The sequence below is a fragment of the Salminus brasiliensis genome, chromosome 3 (assembly GCF_030463535.1).
Source record: "Salminus brasiliensis chromosome 3, fSalBra1.hap2, whole genome shotgun sequence".
NCBI lineage: Eukaryota > Metazoa > Chordata > Actinopteri > Characiformes > Bryconidae > Salminus > Salminus brasiliensis.
Genome location: NC_132880.1, coordinates 44,639,586 through 44,658,150, shown reverse-complemented (window position 1 = coordinate 44,658,150; position 18,565 = coordinate 44,639,586). Strand labels below are relative to the sequence as shown.

General features: G+C 44.8%; 1 protein-coding gene across 1 annotated transcript; it reads right to left on the bottom strand.

Annotated features, from left to right (window-relative positions):
• Window positions 1–10,036: 10,036 nt before the first annotated feature.
• fscn1a (fascin actin-bundling protein 1a) lies at window positions 10,037–18,414 on the bottom strand. Its single transcript, XM_072676352.1, has 5 exons — window positions 17,269–18,414; window positions 14,004–14,160; window positions 13,493–13,614; window positions 13,175–13,342; window positions 10,037–12,372 (listed from the first exon to the last, which is right to left on the bottom strand). Exons 1-5 carry the CDS (start codon window positions 18,101–18,103, stop codon window positions 12,167–12,169), a joined length of 1,488 nt encoding a protein of 495 aa, XP_072532453.1. The 5' UTR covers window positions 18,104–18,414; the 3' UTR covers window positions 10,037–12,166.
• Window positions 18,415–18,565: the final 151 nt, after the last annotated feature.

Sequence of the window (18,565 nt, the reverse complement as noted above, 5' to 3'; positions counted from 1 at the left end):
GTATTTGATGGATATGTGAACTGGTTTTCTACTAGCTTTTGGAGGCGCCTTGCTGTCAGGATTTGCATTAAAAAAAATGAGAGCATTAGTGAGATCACCACCCCATCTCATCCCCAACCCTCCAACTCCATCCATCCATCCATCATTCCTGAGAATGCAGTTCCACTGCTCCACAGCTCAATGCTGTGGGGCTTCATACCCCTCTACCCCAGGCCTGGCATTAGGCAGCATGGTGTCAACACATTCATGTTTATCTGCTTCAGGAAGTCCTATTCTTTTGGTAGATCTTCAGTGTAGGTACCTTCATTAGAAGGTCTGTCCACAAACATTTGGACATATAGAGTATGTCAAACCCTTTACTACAGCTCACATTGAGAACATCTTTGGTGATAGTGAAGTAATAGGCTTTGTGTTCTGTGGGGTCTCCCTGGGGCTTCCGTCCACTCCTGGTGTAGCTGCAGGGTTTGGCAACATGCCTCTAGACTCAGCGAGTGGCCCTGCCCAGTCTGCTGCTCAGGGCCCAGACAAAGAGCTGGCCCAGCAGACCAGCAATGGAGCCTGTAGAGTCCACACCTTCTCCACAGGAGTCCTGGCAATTAGTCCTCAGGCGAAGAGCCTCACAAAGCATGTTCCTGACTAAAGACTGGTCCACATGGACCCTCTATCCCTACGTGTTGCAAATTTGGTTGGGGCAAGAACCAATAAGTGTCAGACCACGTAAAGCTACAGAGCGGGGTCAGGGCCGAGTAATGCAGAAAAGCCTCCAACGCTCTGCTGCCTCAATAACTGCAGAACTCCAGACCTGCTGCTGTTAGAGCATAGAGCAAAGGCAGGGACCAACTCCATATTAATGCCTATGGGTTTAGAATAGGATGTCCTAAAAGCGCCTGTAGGTATAATGTGTAGGTGTCCCAATACTTTTGTCCATTGTGTGTACACTGAACTATGGCCTGTGCTGCCTGACTCTAAGACATTTTCCCTTCTCCTCCAAAGTTAACTTTTCAGAGATACAAACCTACGACAGTAACGAAGTCTGTTGACGTTTTAAGGAAAATATTTCTATGCACTTTTAGACGTGATTATCTAGACTGAGCGTGTCCAATCGTAGTCCTGTGGAGCCGCAGTCCAGCAGAGTTCATTGAATTCCCGGTTTAAACATCATCAAACTGTGAAACCACCTAATTCTGCTGCACTCTGGCTGGCGGCCTTCACCTACCAGAAACGGACACTCCTGATCTAGACTGAGGTGTACAAAAAGACTATTGAGGTCTTGGAAACATGCAGAAGGACAGGCTGTCCAAACTGAGGGACAATGTAACAGCTTGACAAGCTGCTTCTTAATCTTCTGTGGCTTTGCTTGCTCAGATTTCCCCGTACCTGGCACTTGTATTGACCGTAAGCATGAGGTGGCTCAGTTTGACATTGTGACTTCCATCTGCTAGCTAGGTCACTGGGTCAGCCCTACAGGTGTGGGTACAGCTTGCCCAGTACCGGAAAGGGCTCCTGAAACTGGAGCTGTGCCTTTGAGCCTGCTAGCCCTTTCTCTCTACTCAGTGATTATGAAAGAGGTTAAGTGCCTTGGCTAGTGAGGAGTCGTCTGCTCAAGGATACACAGGCCGTGGATCTTGTTCTGGGCACAGGTCTGCTTTTTTGATGAGTTCATTAAGCTAACCAGCTAACCAAAGCCCAAGTCAGAGACCACCCTCTATTTATCTGATTTCACACAGAGAAGTTCTGTCAAATTTATCAGATGTGCTAAATCAGCAAATTATACCATTGAACTAAACCAGATTTGGAGTGTGATTTTATAGTGCAGGGTCAAAGGTCATTTCTGAGGTGGTTTCTTCCCAGTGACCACTGAAAAGGTTACAGGTTAGTTAATATGCTGAAGAGATTTCTCATCAAATAAACCCCCAAAAAGCCCACTGGGCTGCTCAGTCCATCAGTGTTAGCAGGGCCAAACACAATGTAGTCCAGTAGACATTATGTCTATCACCATTTCCCCATGTTATTATATGTTTGCCCTGAATTAACTGTGGAACCCTGGATAACCGCCCATTTTTAGCCTCTACAAATATATTCCTCCACACATATATTCACAGTGGCTTCTAGACAATACCACCACATATTAGGAAGAAGGCTTCCTACTAGATTTTGGAGAAGCATTGCTCCCAACTCATCCTTAAAGTACTAGGTGGAGCACCATCCATCATTCCATAGAGCACGGTTCTACCGCTCCACAGATCAATGCCCTCTATACCCTTCAAGCCCATGCGTGGCGTTATGGGCTTGAAGCATTTCAGTAATATCAGCTCTATTAAAGGAGCGTCTCTGTGCTCTACTGAGCATCAACATGAGCTTCATGGAGGAAAATATGAGGAGTCGTTGTCTAGAAGTTTTGCAATGGTGCAGAAAGTCAAACTTCAGAGGCGTGTGATCAATAAGCTTTATTGGAATGGAAATGTGGGGCTCAGTCGGGACGTTTCGCTGCAGTTCTATGAGTCTCTGCCACGGACACAGTCTTCATACTAGACTAAAGACGTCTGCTGTGTCACAGTTTCCAGATGGCGTGATTTATGTATAACCTTAAGACAAACATACAGCTATCATGAGCTATCATGATCATGTCTGCTGTGTGGCTGAAAAGCATTAGCTGCTTGGGCATTTGGAAAGACCCTGTTGCATTATGGGAAATGTAGTTTGTAATTTTGTGCTGTAATTATATTTGTAATAATGCTTAAACACACAATTTAGTCAACATAAGCGCTGATGGAAAAAATGGGTGAGTCTTCAGGGTGAGTGTTAAAGAATACATATCTGTCTCAATGTGGTTAAAACTAGAGGACATCATGGTCTTCTTGAATCGGTTTAACTCCAGTAAAGGCCTGTTCAGTTTTACCCCGTGTTACGTTTATGCCCTGCTCTTCTCTATAATATGAGACAAGCTTTTATTCTAACCGGCGAAATGCTGCTTAGCTATCCCTCCATCCATAATCTGACTGAAGCTGAAACTGTCATATCCCTCCCATTCCTGGAATCAGGATGGGTTCAGTATGTGATCCTTCAGTTAAACTGTAGCATTCGCATAGTGTTGGGAGTATTGGTTGGGAAACCAGAAAGCTGAGCTGAACTTTGCTTTCTTTGGCTTTTGTTTTCTGAAGCTAGATTTGCTCTTGTAAAAGTGGCTAATTTGTAGCTTAATGAAAATTCTTCCTGTAGCTGCTCACATCAGACCCTGACACAGGCCTACAAAGCCAGCGCTGGACCAGCCCTTCCGTATCTGATAGCAAAGGTCAGAACCTTCTATTGGCAGTACTTCTCTTCAGGGCCTAGACAAGATGTGTGTGTGAGCATTTGCACATGACCAGTTATGCTCCACTGGTCATGTTGCAAGCCTGACTCGGTCATGCAGATTTCTCTTTTGCAGTATTTGGGGAATTCCGCCATTTCTCTCTTGGGAGGCCGTCCAGATGCTTATTCAGTCTCTTGTCATCTCAAGATTTGACTACTGCACTCCTGGCTGGTCTTCCCATACCTGCAATCAGGCGCCTGCTGCTGATATCGTCTGCAGCTATGTCACTCTCTTGCTGTGTACCCTCCACATCAGATCTAAAGCCTCGATGCTGGCATACAACGTCAAAAACGGCCCAGCACCTCCCTATATACCTGATCTAAGGGATTCATAGAAGACAAGTACCCAGATTACTCTCTGTCCTGGCTCCAAGTCCTATATCAACCCATCATAGCATCTAAACTACTCGAGTTCGAGGTCCTTATCACTCTCTACTCGAGTAAACTGAAGGAAGAAAAGCTTACAGCTCCGCTTTTCACACTTAGTATCAGTTTACTACATCTTCACAGACTGACTGACTGTTTACCAGGTGAAAGATACGGGCTGAAAACGGCTCGGCGAGTAGCGTTAGCTGTGTGTCTGTTTATCTGAAAGGCCGGGTTCCCCTCTGTGTTCATTTCAGCTACACGGCGTCTGACTTAGAAACAGTTCTGGAGGATATAAAGACCTCCTTCTGTCTGTGTGGCAGTAAAAACTAGTATCTGCGCTGGAAATAATAGTAAATTACCATTAGCAGAGATTCATTTAGGATTATTGTTCAAACTGGCTGTGTTGTGATTGACAGGATACAGGATGTGTACTGTAGGATTCACCCAGCACTGAATTCTGAGCATGGTGGTGCTCTACACACCTACAGTAACCTGCTGTATTCAGGCTCTGCAGTAAGAATTGGTGTGAATAAGATTAATATTTTACTTTATGCAAATAAAGCTCTTAATTTAAAAGCTGGGTACCTGGCAAATGTCTATTACTAAGCTGTTCCAGACCTCTGGTGCATAGTGGCAAAATTAAAAAATTAATAAATAATTGTAATTCATTTTTGGGCCATTTAGCAAGCTAGCATTAGACCACCTTAACTATACTATACTAATTCACCATGCTAGCATTTCTTATTCCTTTTCAGAAACTGGCCCATTGACTCCCTGTGTCCTTCCCAAGACTGACCGTCTTTGTGACCGCCTTCTCCTCCTAAGCTCTGCCTTTGTCTGTGAACAGATAACGCTAATGTCTATTACAGAGCTCTACCCTGGGCTATTACAGCCTACTAAAGCCACTAACAGTCATAAGAAGGCCATCAGCCCCCCATTGCAGTGCCTCAGGGGGTGGTCAAGCATAGCATGAAGTTCTCTGATTAGCTTCCTGGGGTCAGGCCTGTCATGTGATAGCTGCAGCTGCTGTCCATATCTTACGAAGTCATTAGAAGAAGGCGCCTCTTTGACTGTTAAGCACCATGAAGAGGACAATATAGCTTAGCCCCTGCCCTCAGTGTTTGGGTGCTGGCTGTAATGTGGATGTGAGCACATAGGCCGCTATTTTCGTCTTATCCCGAGGAGCTGATTGAATGAGCTCTCAGTGTCCCTGCCCACTCATTGAAATGTGTTGAATGCATTCTTCTGTGGCATTTTGAAAATGTCCTCGGTTGTTTTTGCAGCTGAACAGTATAATGCAATAACTTTGGCAGCCCAGCCCTGACCTTTTTAGATTTGTGAGTTACTTCAATGCACACGTCCTTTTGGACTTTGCTGTGCGCGTGAGTGATCACGTAATGCCTTTAAGTAATGCCTTAGAAGAACTATTTCTGGTTCAATCATGTAAGGGTGTCCAAATGTTTGTGGACACCTCTTCCAGTGTATTTAGCTTCTTCAGCTAGTAGTTCAAATAGTTGCATCCATTGCCGACACAGATGTGCCAGATTGCCAATATCCCTCTTCTAAATTCAGTTAAGGTGGCAGTTTTCTCAACACTACACTCTTAAAACAAAGGTTCTACTAATAGTTAATTAATGCCTCAGAAGAACCACTCCTGGGTCAGTAAAGTACGTTTCTGTAGAAGAGATGTGAGTGAGAATCTTTAAGTTGGTAAATCTGTGTGCATTCATTAGAAGGGTGTCCACAAACATTTGGACATGTACTGTTTCTGTATCATTATTCGTGTTTTGACCTTGATATCAGCTGGTATTGGATCAAAGGGAAGATTAGTGGTCTCACCCATCTGTACTCCCATAGATCTTTTCCAAGGAACGTTGGGAGAGGGGAGAAGGAAAAGTGGTTCTTATCCAACATCATTTATTTGTTCAAATATTTCAACACTAATTTATTTTAAATAAAGGTTATACAAATGGTTCCATAAGCAACACCTTAGAAGAACCACTTTTGGTAAAATAATGTAAGTTTTGGTAAAAGATGTGAGTATGGAGAACCTTTAGGTTTGTAAAGAAGCTTTAAGGTTAAAGGTTCAGGGGCTCTGAGTGGTCCAGTAGACTAAGGCCCTGCCACTATGATCTGAGGATGGTTTGACCCAGGTCTTGCTGCTAGCCATCAGCAGCCGAGAGAGTCAGAGAGAGCACAGATGTCCTTACTCTCTCTCAGGGGTGGGTTGATGGTACTCCTCCCCATATCACTCCTACTGTGATGTTGGTCAGCACGGACGTCCGTTAGCCGGGGAGCTGGCTTTCCTCAGAGTGTGTTGGTAACCTAGTGATGCTGCATCAGCAGCAGTTGGAAAAGAGGCGGTGGCTTTACGTGTGTCTGAGGCCACATCTTCACTTTAAATTTGTTTTTTTTAAAGGTTCTTAAAAAACTTGGTTCTTTATGGAACCATGGAACCAAAATGTGTTTTTTAAGGCCTCGTTCTAGGAACCATTTGTAAGACCTTTATTTTTATGATTGTAATGCAAGTTTTTCAAATATAATGTTTAATATCCATGTTTTTGTAATTTGTCACTCTATAAGTCACCAAGAATCCCCCTTTTTACATGTACAACACAAAAAAGTACCTTATATGGGCAAAAGTATTGGGACACATTCATTGTTTTCTCCTAAATCAAGGATATTAAAACTTCACCCTTCTTTTGTTGGAGTAACGGCCTCTACTGCCCTAATCTATTCTATTCTGTAGTAATACTTCAGACTAGACAAGCTGTATGTGTGTGTGTGTGTGTGTGTGTGTGCATTTGCACATCTGTATCATTAAAGGGTTCAACATAAAGTAGTGGAATGCATTCATTAGAAGGGTGTCCACAAACATTTGGCCTCGATCTCAGCTGGTATTGGATCAATAGGGAAGATTAGTGCTCACCCATCTGTGTTCCCAAAGATTGAGTGGCTATCTTTTCCAGGGAACGCTGAGAGAAGGAAAAGTAGTTCCTATCCAGCACTTTTAATATTTTAATAAAAAAACTACAACACCCATCTGAACTCTGGCTGCACTGCTGCTCTTATGCTCTCTCATTTACCATAATTAAAGACCAGCAACCTAAAATCCAATCTCGTCCACTGCAGTCCTGTCCAGCCGAGCCCCGCTCATTCATAACACATGCTTATAAAAAGCTGCCTGGATCTGATGGAAGTAATTACTGCGAGATGTCTGTTTTCAAACTGCAGTCCACCCCCCACCTTTGATTCCAGTCTGAATCAGCCTCCCCCTCCACTGACCCCCCACACACATGCCTTCCTCTACAAGAAACACTCTTAGTTGCCATGGAAACTTTGGTCTATGATGGCAGGCAAGCTGAAGAGATTATTTAACCCTTTCAAGGCTCTTCAGAGCTTTACGTGCGTTTATACTCTGAAGACACCTTCTAAAAGTATATCGCATATCATCACTGTGGAGCAAAAGCCTCGTATCTCCATTTTTTCTTTTTTTTACTTTTTTATATAATAAAATTATGGCATTGTTGCAGGATTTCATGATAAATGGACCAATAGAAATGCTCCAAAATTATTTTTACAAAATGTTTTACATTGACTTCCATTGAAAATTCTGAAGTTTTTTTCCCCTGTAGTTTCCTTTTTGTAGATTTTGGATTTTTTTGTGCCACTTAATTTTCTATGTTATTATTAATTTAGATTAATAATGCACAAAGTGGCTTTCCCATTGCCTAAACGGACTGAAAAGCTGCTGTCATACTGCTGTTTACAATAACGCACAGTGCACTCAATCACAATAGGGTGACAATGTTGAAATACAATGTTCCCAGCCAGCATGTTTATGTGGGACTCACATAGGTGGAACATGGGCTAGGTGGGTTCCAGGTGGGTTCTAGGTGGGTTCTAGGTGGGTTCGAGCTCTAAGTGAGTTAACCCCTCCTGGTCCCGTCACTGACCCTGGTGGGCATCCATGTGTGGAGTCAATGTACAACCAGGGACAAATCTTTCTGGTCCACAGTTGGTGTGCACAACAGAAAACACCTCTATCGCACCATGTGAGAGACTGAGGTTGATTCCCGGTCTGGGTGACTACGCTGCGCCACACCAGTAAGAGACCTTGGGCGAGACTCCTAATACTACACCGGCCCACCTCTGAGATATGAGTAACCTTGTAAGTCGCTCTGAGTAAGCCTGTCCGCTAAATACCATAAATGTCATGTACTCATACAGGCCCCACATGGCTATGTTAGCTGGGTTAGCAGTACTAAGCTACCCATTCATGTATATTTCTACTTTTTTTTTTTTTAACTAATATCTCTATGTATAGAGTCTTTAGCTTATGTAGTGAAGCTTTTACTTATGTCTTAATGGCACGTGTGTGAGTGGAGGATTAGCAGAATAAGAACTGCAATGTAATTTCAGTGTAACTGTCTGTTTACTGCGCATATGACAATAAAACAAAATTTTGGTATAAAAATTAAATAATACATTAAATGAATAAAATGGTCAAAATTAATTTGGAATAAAATATATTTATGTTAAAGGTTTACATTAAAATTGATATTTTCTGACTATTAAAAAGATAATAAAGATGTGGGATTTTGGTTCGACAGCAATGATATCTTTGCAGTAGTGATTGGTTAAGAACCTTCATATCAACTACATTAACCCTCATCATTAAGCCTGAACCATCAAATAATTGCCAGAAATGTTGAATTATTTAAAGCTGTAGCGTTTATTTGGCCTTTTGACCAAATATTATACAAAAGAAACTAAATAATGCTAATAATTAGCATATATTTTGAATAATTTTAATCATGTTTGATAAATCAGGAAGTTTTTGCTCACAGCAGTTTTCTTTTACTGTAACATATAGAAAATAAAATTATTACCCAGAACTTACAATTGTTTGCTTTCTACTCAGTGACCTTCAAAATGTGTTTGTACTTTATTTTAATGTAATTCATTCTTGTTTAGTTAATGTATTAAGATAATAAATGTAATTTTTATATGATTTATATTTATTATTTAAGATAATTCATTATTTACTTAAAATACTGATGTTACAGAGATCTCAAAAACTCAACTACACTTCACACACACTTCTACAAACCTCACTTTTACAAAATGGAACCAAAAGCGGTTCCTCTATTGAATCACTCAAACTTTTTAAACTGAATTTATTATTGATTTAAGTAAAAAAAAGGTACTAAAAGAGCTTTCTGATCTAAATGGGTTCCCTAACTGGCTGAAAATCCATCAATCAACCACTCGGTCACTCTGATGTTTGCCTGTGGACCACTGGGACCACCCCAGTTAACCTTGCTGACATTTTCTTGCCCTGTTTTTGGCATTCACACTAAAGTGGATTAAAGGCCTACTCTAGTGGGGCAGCTCCATATTGAGTTAGGACTCTCATGTGGAGAAGGAGAGGAAGGGACCGAGCTGACCACAGAAACGCCTCATTTGAATAGACCTAAAAACGATCAACATGTGCTACAGCATCCATTTCTGTATACCCATCAGCTAGCAGTTAAAATAATTACGCTCCTTTATATGGAGTGAATCTACTAACGCTGTCCTCCGTTTGTTCAGAACTGTAGCTCCCTCTCAGTGTGATGAATGAGCTTGGTTGTTTTGCTGCAATAACTGAAAAAAATGGCAGAGGAATCAGCGTGCAAACTGCTGCTCCAGCAATACGCCAGCACAAAGGCCTCATTGATGAGCAGTGCAGCGGCCAGGAAAGCTAAAAACTGCTCCCAGGAGCAATTTCGGACCCTGTAGAAACCTCCTGACCCTTGGGCTTAAGGGGATAGGCTTCCAAAACAAACTCTGGAAGGTGTAGTCATACCATGAAAAGCAGGAGTGCTTTCACAACAGCTGGCTCTCCAGTTTTAGAGCTCATTCAGAGGAACCCTAGAGATTGAGGTTCCACCATATGGGGAGAAGATGGTCAACCAACGTCTTACCCCTCTTGGTCCCATCACAAATCCATATGTGGGGCCAACATGGAACCTGAGGACAAACCTTTCAGGTACTAAGCTACCTACTCAGGTCTACTTAAATTTTTTTTTTTACCCATTTCCCTAGTTTTAGTCTGGTTTAATACTGTGTATAGTCTTCACATCTGTCTTAAATGGTACATGTGTTAGTGGAGAATTGGCAAAGTAAGAATTTCACTGCATTTTCAGTGCAAGACTGCTGCTCCACAGCTCTAGAGCTCATTGAAAACAGCCATAGTGATTGATTTTCTACCATATGGTGAGATGGTCAACAGTGTTTTCCAATTAAAAATAAATAAGGCCACACTAGCAAGGACGGGGTTTCATAGTCAAATTTATTGTATTTCGTTTGTACCCATGGCACACGAGGGAAGAAAAACAAAAGAAAAACAAATGACAAACCATAATATCAAAACAATATAAAAAAGTAAGTCTGTAAAGTTTTACAAAGTATAGACGTGGAATGTGTTTCTTTTTTCCAGTATATTCCAAGTTAAGGCACAGTCATTACCATTCCCTTCTGCGTAGGAGACTATGTTACCTCCATAATCTCAGACCATTGTGTGTGAACAGATGAAATGAACCCCCATGCTTAATTTTTCCTCATTATATATGAAAGTTTTCGATCTCAGAATATCCATTAAACCCAGTCCTGGACTAGAGGTCCTTGCCAATGGAGTATCTCCATTCAGAATGCTGTGTAGGACAGAGATTAAGCCTAGTCCTGGACATGTCACTGTTCTGGCTGGCTTGGCGCATATCTGAAACAGATACAGTGGTTGATTACATTTGACTTTAGCCAACTCTCCTTGGGGCTTTGGTCATTTTATCTAGAACCAAGTATATGGTTAATAACCTGGTTGTTGGTTCTCAAACCGGGCCTCAAGCCCTCCTCAAGACGATCAATATTCTACGTTCCAACTCAACTTGCAACATATGGGCATAGATGAAAGATGTAGGCCATCTGGACAGCCCTGAGGACCCCTCTGAGAACCACTGGGTTAGAATCTTCACATTCTTTAAGGAACACAAGTCATTCGTTCTGGCGGTTCCCCAGTTACTGAGCTTTACGGATTACTCCCAGATGAATAGACTAGTCCACACCATGTCTGAAGGTGTATGATAATGTCTGTGCCTTATTAAATCAAAGCAGAAAAGGTAAGAGTGTTACTTTTTTTTTTCCAGTGAAAGAGGAATTGAGCATTTCCAGATTAAGCCATGCCAGTTACACGTGTGCAGTGAACACAGACCTTTCCGCCTTGAGCCGTCCGGATCAAGCGGAAGGGAGGTTTTTAAATTTACCATAAATATCGTGTTGAACCTGCAACAACATCATACCTCAGATCAGAAACATCACTCTCACATCTACACTTCATGACAATCAAGCTTTTAGTTGCAGACATTTTTCCATTGTTGACAAGTTTCTCCGTCATTTGGCGATTAATGACCGGATTTAGAACATACGTTGAGATGAAATGTGCCTTCTTCACACATCACAGTCCAGTTTTCCTTCGTTTGCAGGGAAATGAATTTGAATGGCACAGACAGAAATCCAGTACACTTTTTCTTTTCTTTTTTTAAACACTCAAAAGCATGGCCATACTTCAGAATACAAAACTCAAACAGGTCAGCATGGACATCACCACTGCTGAGGACACTCATTCCAGTGGTTAAACAACTCACCTTGATACTGTGTCAAGTGTACGGCCAGAAAGTCATAAATCAACATTCATACAGTTACCATTAAACTGCCACATTGCCATTAATCTTCTGGTCACTGGGGTTCTAACACTTGGCAATACGGTGGCAAAAGGGGCAAGGACCACATAGCGTAGACTCACAGGATTTGACAAGGCATCCATATACAGAACATTCTCCTACAATTCAAGACATTTAAAGAGAGAGAGGCTCTTAGGAATTGTGCAAAGACGAGGGAAGGGATCTCAAGAATCCCACCAGACAGCTCTCGCAGAGGAGATCCAGCAATCAGTGAGAAAACGGCTCTTCAATGTGCTGGAATCTGCCCTTTGAATCGGACCATTTTATTAATTAGTTCGAATTCCAGTCAAAGATCATAAACATGTGACATGCAAAGGGCCTCATTTTACCACAGTAAACTGACAGGAATGTAGTCTAATTGATAAAGCCCCAAAAATTTGGCCCTTCATAGAGTTTGAGTCTATGAAGACTGCACAACACTGCTTGGATTTGATGGCACCAGAATGCTGGAACGCGAGTATGCCTATAGTAAAAAGAGCAGAGTCTTCATCAGCTAAACCACCATAAAGAAACCTTTGCACCTTCATCTTACTCTCTGCCAGTTATCGCCCACTTGTGCTATCGCTTGTGGTGAACAACATCAAAAATCAAAAAATCTCATTTAAAATAAAGGACAGAATGGAAAATTAAGGGGAAAAAAAGCCACAGTGGTTACTTAAGTGCTTCTAGTACTCCCACATGGTGGAGCTGTCCAGGTCGTCAGCATTGGCCTTCAGTACACCAGCGTGGTCGCCTCTCAGGTACTTCCCTTCAATCGACTTGATGGCCACCTTGTTGTAGTCGCAGAACTCCAGGAAGAAATCTACTGGGGTGTCGCTGCTGCTGACCACTGAAGACTCACTCCCTACCATCCAGTACTTCCCAGTAGAATCTAGACCAGAGACAGAGACAACATGAGAGTGGATTTTTTTTACATGAGTATGCTGGACACAGTATAGCTGTTGCAGTGGTTAGCAGAGATTTTGCCATTTGAATAGCCACATTCTTAATGTAATCTGTCACTGTCATGCAAAAACCTTGAATCTCCAATTTTTGACATGACGTGGACCAGGCAGTTATTTACATTGTGTCAAATGTCCATGAATGCCATGACAGCAACTACCTGTAGTACTACCAATAGAATTGTACTCTCTGGAGCTAATAAACATGAACTTAATGCTGGGGTATTATACCCCTTTAGCCCACACCCAGCATTGAGCTGTGAAGCACTGGAACTGTGTTCTCTGCAATGATGGATGGTGCTCCATCCAATACTTTCTGGGATGAGGTGGGGTGGTGGTACAACATCCTGACCTCACCAGCACTACTGTCATTGAATTCAATCAAATCTTTACAGAAATGCTCAGAAATCTAGGAGAAAGCCCTCCTTGGACAGTAGAAACAGTTACTCCAGCAAAAGCAGGATAAACACTTACAAATATTAAAATATAATAGATAAGCAGGTGTCCCAATACTTTTGTTCAAATAGTGTAGCTTGGACATTGATATTCTCTAAACATCTACAGCTCAATCTTGGTCAAAAATGTATTAAAAACAGAAGGACTTCCATATTCAAACACCTGATTAAGTAAACGAACACCCATAGCCAGAGTTTTAGTATATTTAAGCCACTACACCAGTCTATAGTCATTAGTTGAATAAAGACATCAATAATGCCACTCAGATCGACTCACCTTGCAGGCTGTAGGCCCCATCGCGGAACACCAGACCAAAGACATCATATGAGGAACGGTTGGAGTCCAGGGTGCCCGTCACCTTCCTGCAGCCAATAAAGCCATGCTCTCCCCTCAGCACAATGATGGGCCGGTTGATAAGCTTCATCAGGAACTCCTCTGACTCTCCTGGGGCACAAGAAAGCACAAAAAGTCATTAGACCAATAGAGCCCTCAAACCTAGAACAGGGGGATCCCCGTTGCCAAAGAAGCTCAGATAAGGTTGGTACTTTGAGGAGCTTCAATCAGTGAAAGCAGAACCGCTGACAGACACCTCACCTGCAGAGTCAATGGTTGCAGCCAGCTGCCCATTCTTTTTGGCTGCCACATATTTTCCATTGGCGGCACGGAGAGTGATTTTCTTTCCACGCCATTCAATATCAAAATGGCAGTTGGCAGACCTGATTGGAAGACATGAGAATTAGGACATTATGAAATTGGTAATGCAAGTATGACAGTCCACACAACATAGGACCTTAGAATACACTCTAAACACATTACTGTACAGTAGATTCCTACCAGCAACAGATAGCAAGATAGATAACACCACATTAGGAGGGTGAGTTAATGAGAACACTGACTAAGTGTTGTAAATTAGGCCACCAGAAAGTGTTGCCCCAGGCCTGTACTACCCTGCTATTCTAGAGGACACCGCTTCAGCACAAGCTTCGGCATTACCAAGGTCTTCGAAATATTGTCTTAGCCTTCAGCAGGAACAAAAGGCAGCTTTGTGACTGTACAGAGATGTCAACGCCACAATCTGAAGGCTTCTCTTTTCTGAAGGACTCACTTGGTAGAAGCAGTGCATTGCAGGCCACCGTTCGCAGTGAGCGTCCAGTACTTCCCAGAGCAGGTCCTGAAAGCACATTTCTTCGTGTCCTTACTGATCTCCATCTGAAAAGTCTCCTGATCGCTCTCCTCATCCTGGTTGGCGGAGAGGTCCATTCCTGACAAACAGAAGAACAGCACACCATGAGCTTCATGAGAATCAGCATTAAACTCTCATCATTGGTCAGTAAGAAAGCAGAAAATGGCCTGAACACATGCTGATCTCAGATTAGTGAAGATGCCCCTCAGAGACTATCACTGGTTGCTTGAACGGCGTCATCTGCCAGCAACTCTTTCTCCAGCCCACTTCCCCATAAAATGTCCAATAAGCACACACACCAGTGCCACACAGAGTTAATCTTCTCTGGAATTGGGGGCTACCACACATGCCAAGATGCTCAATGGGAGACAACAGTTGTGACTCAGTCCCAGAGAATGTATCCGGTTTTGGCTGAAAGGTTTACAGGGCCAAAAACAGCTTGGACAGCTTGCACAGCTTGCACATTTAACTACTCTGATGACAGAAGTCAATGTAAAGATTTTATTCCAAGCTATTGTGGAGCATTTCTATTGGTCCATTTATCATGAAGTTCTGACAATTACAGATTCACATGATGCCAAAAAGTGAAAACCAAAATGGAGATACAAGGTTTTGGCATGGAAACAACGGACTGGCTACCATCTGAGTCATGAAGTTCCTGCAACTCCACACACAAGACAAAGAATCACCCTCTCCTCCCACAAAACCCATTGAAAGCTGAAACCTTTGAGATGCCTTCTACTGCTGCACTGGTTTAATCCCTCAAATGTACAGATCAGAAGCTACCTCTGCTTCAGTAATCCCTGCCTCGGTATGATTACTTTCATGTTCCTGCTTCAGCCACCTCCCTCCCCCCCTCTCAGCAACATGGCCACACTAAGGCTATGAGTATTCCTGCACAGACGCCTGGCCTCTGGACGAGAAGATTGAGTTTCCACAGAAATATGCAAGCCTGAATGAGCAAGGAAAATAAATGACCACGATGAGAACCACATGGCTGCGAATAAGAGACTGGTGGGGGAGAACCCAGCTCTGCGTCGGTCACCAGCGCAAGGGAGGAAATGGCTTATAAGAACTCATGCATCTTCACCTTGGCGCTAATGAGCCCTGCGGCACCTTTTTTTTTTTACAGAGTTACCCAACGACACGCTCCCACCCCCAATGCATCCAGGTTCCTAAGGCCTCCCACAGAGGACTAGTAGATCTATTCACACTATGGCAACTGGGGCAGTGGAGCAGGATTGAATGGGGGGGGAGGTGGGGGGAAACCCCCACACAGTGCTTAAGGACACGTGTTACCAAAAAAGAAAAGAAAAAAAACCCACAAAGACAGACAGTGGCTGTTCAATGTGCAATGGATGGAAATGTTGGCTTCAGATAGAACCAGGGCAATTTAGACAGGGAGGAACCCAATAAGCTCCTCAGTGGAGCGATTGTCTTGTAAGCAGTGTGAACAAACAGCACTGGAGAACAAAAGCAGCTGGAAAATCATTTCCGCACTCGTGGTGGACGGACAGACAGACAGAGAGAGACAGACAGGGCTGTGCAGCACTGCGGGAGGAAGAGGAGCCGGCCGCGGAGAAGGGAAAACGCCTAATCCTTTCCCAGACAGATGAGCCTTAGTGACGGAGACTGCTAGAGCGAGCCCTGTTTTTGTCTCTGTGTGTGTGTACGTGATTGTGCGTGTAGCAGGCCCTATTGTCCTGGCTGCCTACGAGGCCAAGCAGCTGGGGCGCACGGGTAGCCCAGGCCAGCTCACGCCGCCTTTGTTCTCCAAACCACCCTCCACATGCCTCAACCTCACACTACAGCACCCTAAATCATAGCCTCCCTCAGAGAAACGCACTCAAGCTCCTGGAGGAGTTCAAACAAAGATTTAAGGCTAAAGCTGAATTTCTTAGCCCAGTTGCTAGGCTAATGTGAGTCAGCAAGGGTAATGCAATTCAACGTGGGGGTGGGGGGGCAGAGAAAGCGCACCGATGAGCCTACATGAGATGGAATTCCTAATTCGATCCAGATGCTCTTGAGAAGGAGCTGAGCTCATAGCAAAAGAAGATGCCTCGGTCAACAAACAGCGCGGCAGAGGAGAGCCCGATCCTCCGCGAGAAACAAAGACCGCACTCAGCAGCCAGCCTCCTCCATTCTGACCTGCAGAGACCACGTGTAATTTGCTGGGCTCTTGGCCCAGAGCCAGACGCCCTGTCACCAACCAGCCTCGTCCAGCGAGCGTCGGCGCACGTGAACCAGAGCCGAGACTGGGCATCTTTGTCCCTGGGGGCAGAACTAGCTTCCACCCAGGCTAGCTTCTCCTAAAGCTGCCAGCCCTGTCGGTCATCCTCAAATCATCAGCTGCTATGGAGGGGAGGTGTGGGGGTGGGGAATAGAGAGAGGGGGGGGGGTTGGGGGTGATCACATCTCAAAACATTGACCTCTCTTCACATTTCAGAGAGATAGCAACTCATCCCAATCATCCCAACCCATTGTTTCCTGAGCCTGGCTGCCTCAGCCCTAGTCCTCTGGGGTGTACACTAATGGCCACTTTCACTCCTAACGAAATTACTACAGCCTATTGGACTCTTCAGGACGCCGCCGTTTCGGAATCCACAGAGAGAGGAACAGGCCTGCCTTGCTGCTGATCCTGCAGAGGAGATCGTTTTCAGCAGAACCAGTTTCCCTGCCTGTTGTCACACCATCTCAGGGGGATAAAGGAACCCAAAATGGACGCGGCGGCGTAGCGATCTGATTAAGAAATAGAGGAGAGGGAACACATGCACTATTCACAAAGCCTTGCAACATGAGACAGCACGGGCGAAATCTCAGCAGAACGAACTGGATCTGCAGCTGCAGAGGCTCTCCTTTCCTCCGCCCTTCTGCATCCAGCAGATCCACCCATTGGCTTTGCCCACAGCCACACAGGGACCACAAGCCAGGCAGTGCAGAGCTGAACATCTATAATTAAGAAGGACGTCTATCTAATTATGAAAGATTCATGGGTAGCCCTTATCTGCTTTATCGCCTGTAGACGCTGAAGATGTCAAGAGTCACGTCACCAGTCGCAGTCTGAGAGAAAGCAGTAGCCTAGTCTACTCACACATCCACACATCCACCATAAAGTCACACCTTATGACACTTGAAAGGGTAAACAATCAATCGATCGATCAATTAATCAATGCAGACACCATAATACCTTGCCTGGTGGACACGTTCCTGTCGTTGGCTGCAGTGAGCACCACTTGAGGGTGGCTCTGCTCCAGAACGAAGAGCTCATCCTTGCCAACCTTGGAGCTCTTTCCAGACTTCATGGTGCCACTAGGGCCGGATGGAGCCAGGTACTTCCCGGCACAGTCCCTGAAGGCCACCTTGCCAGACCTGAACTCCAAGGTGTAGCCGGTGGTCTTGTCAGCTTTCTGGGCCAGGGCGCCGTCGTTCTTGAGGAAGCGGTTGTCGGACGTCTGCAGGTGATACCTCTGGTCCTGGAAGACCAAGGTGATGAGGGAGTCCACGCCCCATGGCACGTCCCTGTCAATGGCTATCTCGTCCTCCTTGGAGCTCAGGTGCGCGTACCTCTTCCTAGTCAGGCTGAAGATGTTGACCTGAGGGTGCATGGCGATGTGCACGCTCCATTTCTCGGCGATGGAGATGGTCTGGGCGAAGCAGGTGATCCGGTCCTCCGTGCCGCCCAGGTAGCGCTTGTGGGGCTCGGACTGGAGAGACCAGCGGCCGTCGTCGTGCGCCGTGATGATGAAGCGGCAGTCCTCGCCGGGCTCCTCGCTGTCGCCGGTCACGTTGCCGTCCTTGTCTGCGGCGATGTAGCGCCCGAGGTGGCTCTTCAAGAAGAACAAGTTGGAGTCGTCGCCGTTCTGCTCCAGCGTCCAGATCTGCTTCTTCTTCATGCTGGTGGCCGACGCGTTGATCTTGAAGCCGAACGTCTCGGCGGTGAGGTACTTGTTGCCGCAGTTGATGAGGCCGAACTGGATCTTCAGCATGTCGCTGCTGCTGCTGCTGCCGCCGTTGGCCGTCATGTTGCTGCTGCTGCTGCTGCTGCTGGGCTGCTGGACTGCTGGCGCGCGCGGGGCTGCTTTGTGCGCTGGGGAGGGAGCTGGAGGAGGAGGAGGAGGAGGACAGGAGGAGGAGGTGGCGACGGTAGTATAGAAGGAGGAGGAAGATGAGGAAGAGGATGCTGCTGATGATGATGATGATGATGCTGCTGCTGCTGCTGCTGCTGCTGCTGCTGCTGCTGCTGCTGCTGTAGCGCGGAGGACGTGCGGGTCTTTGTTTACCGAGCGCGCGCCCTATTCTGCAGCCGCTCACAGCGCGAGCTTAAACGCACAGCTGTAGCTTTTATACACGCCCGTGACGTCAGGCGTCTGGCCACGCCCACGAAAGAGCAAAAATGTGTTATTACAGCAAAAAAGGGTCAAAAATAAAGAAAATATGATAAACATGTTTTTGAAAAATGGCTGCGGTAAAAATGCAGGGTTTTA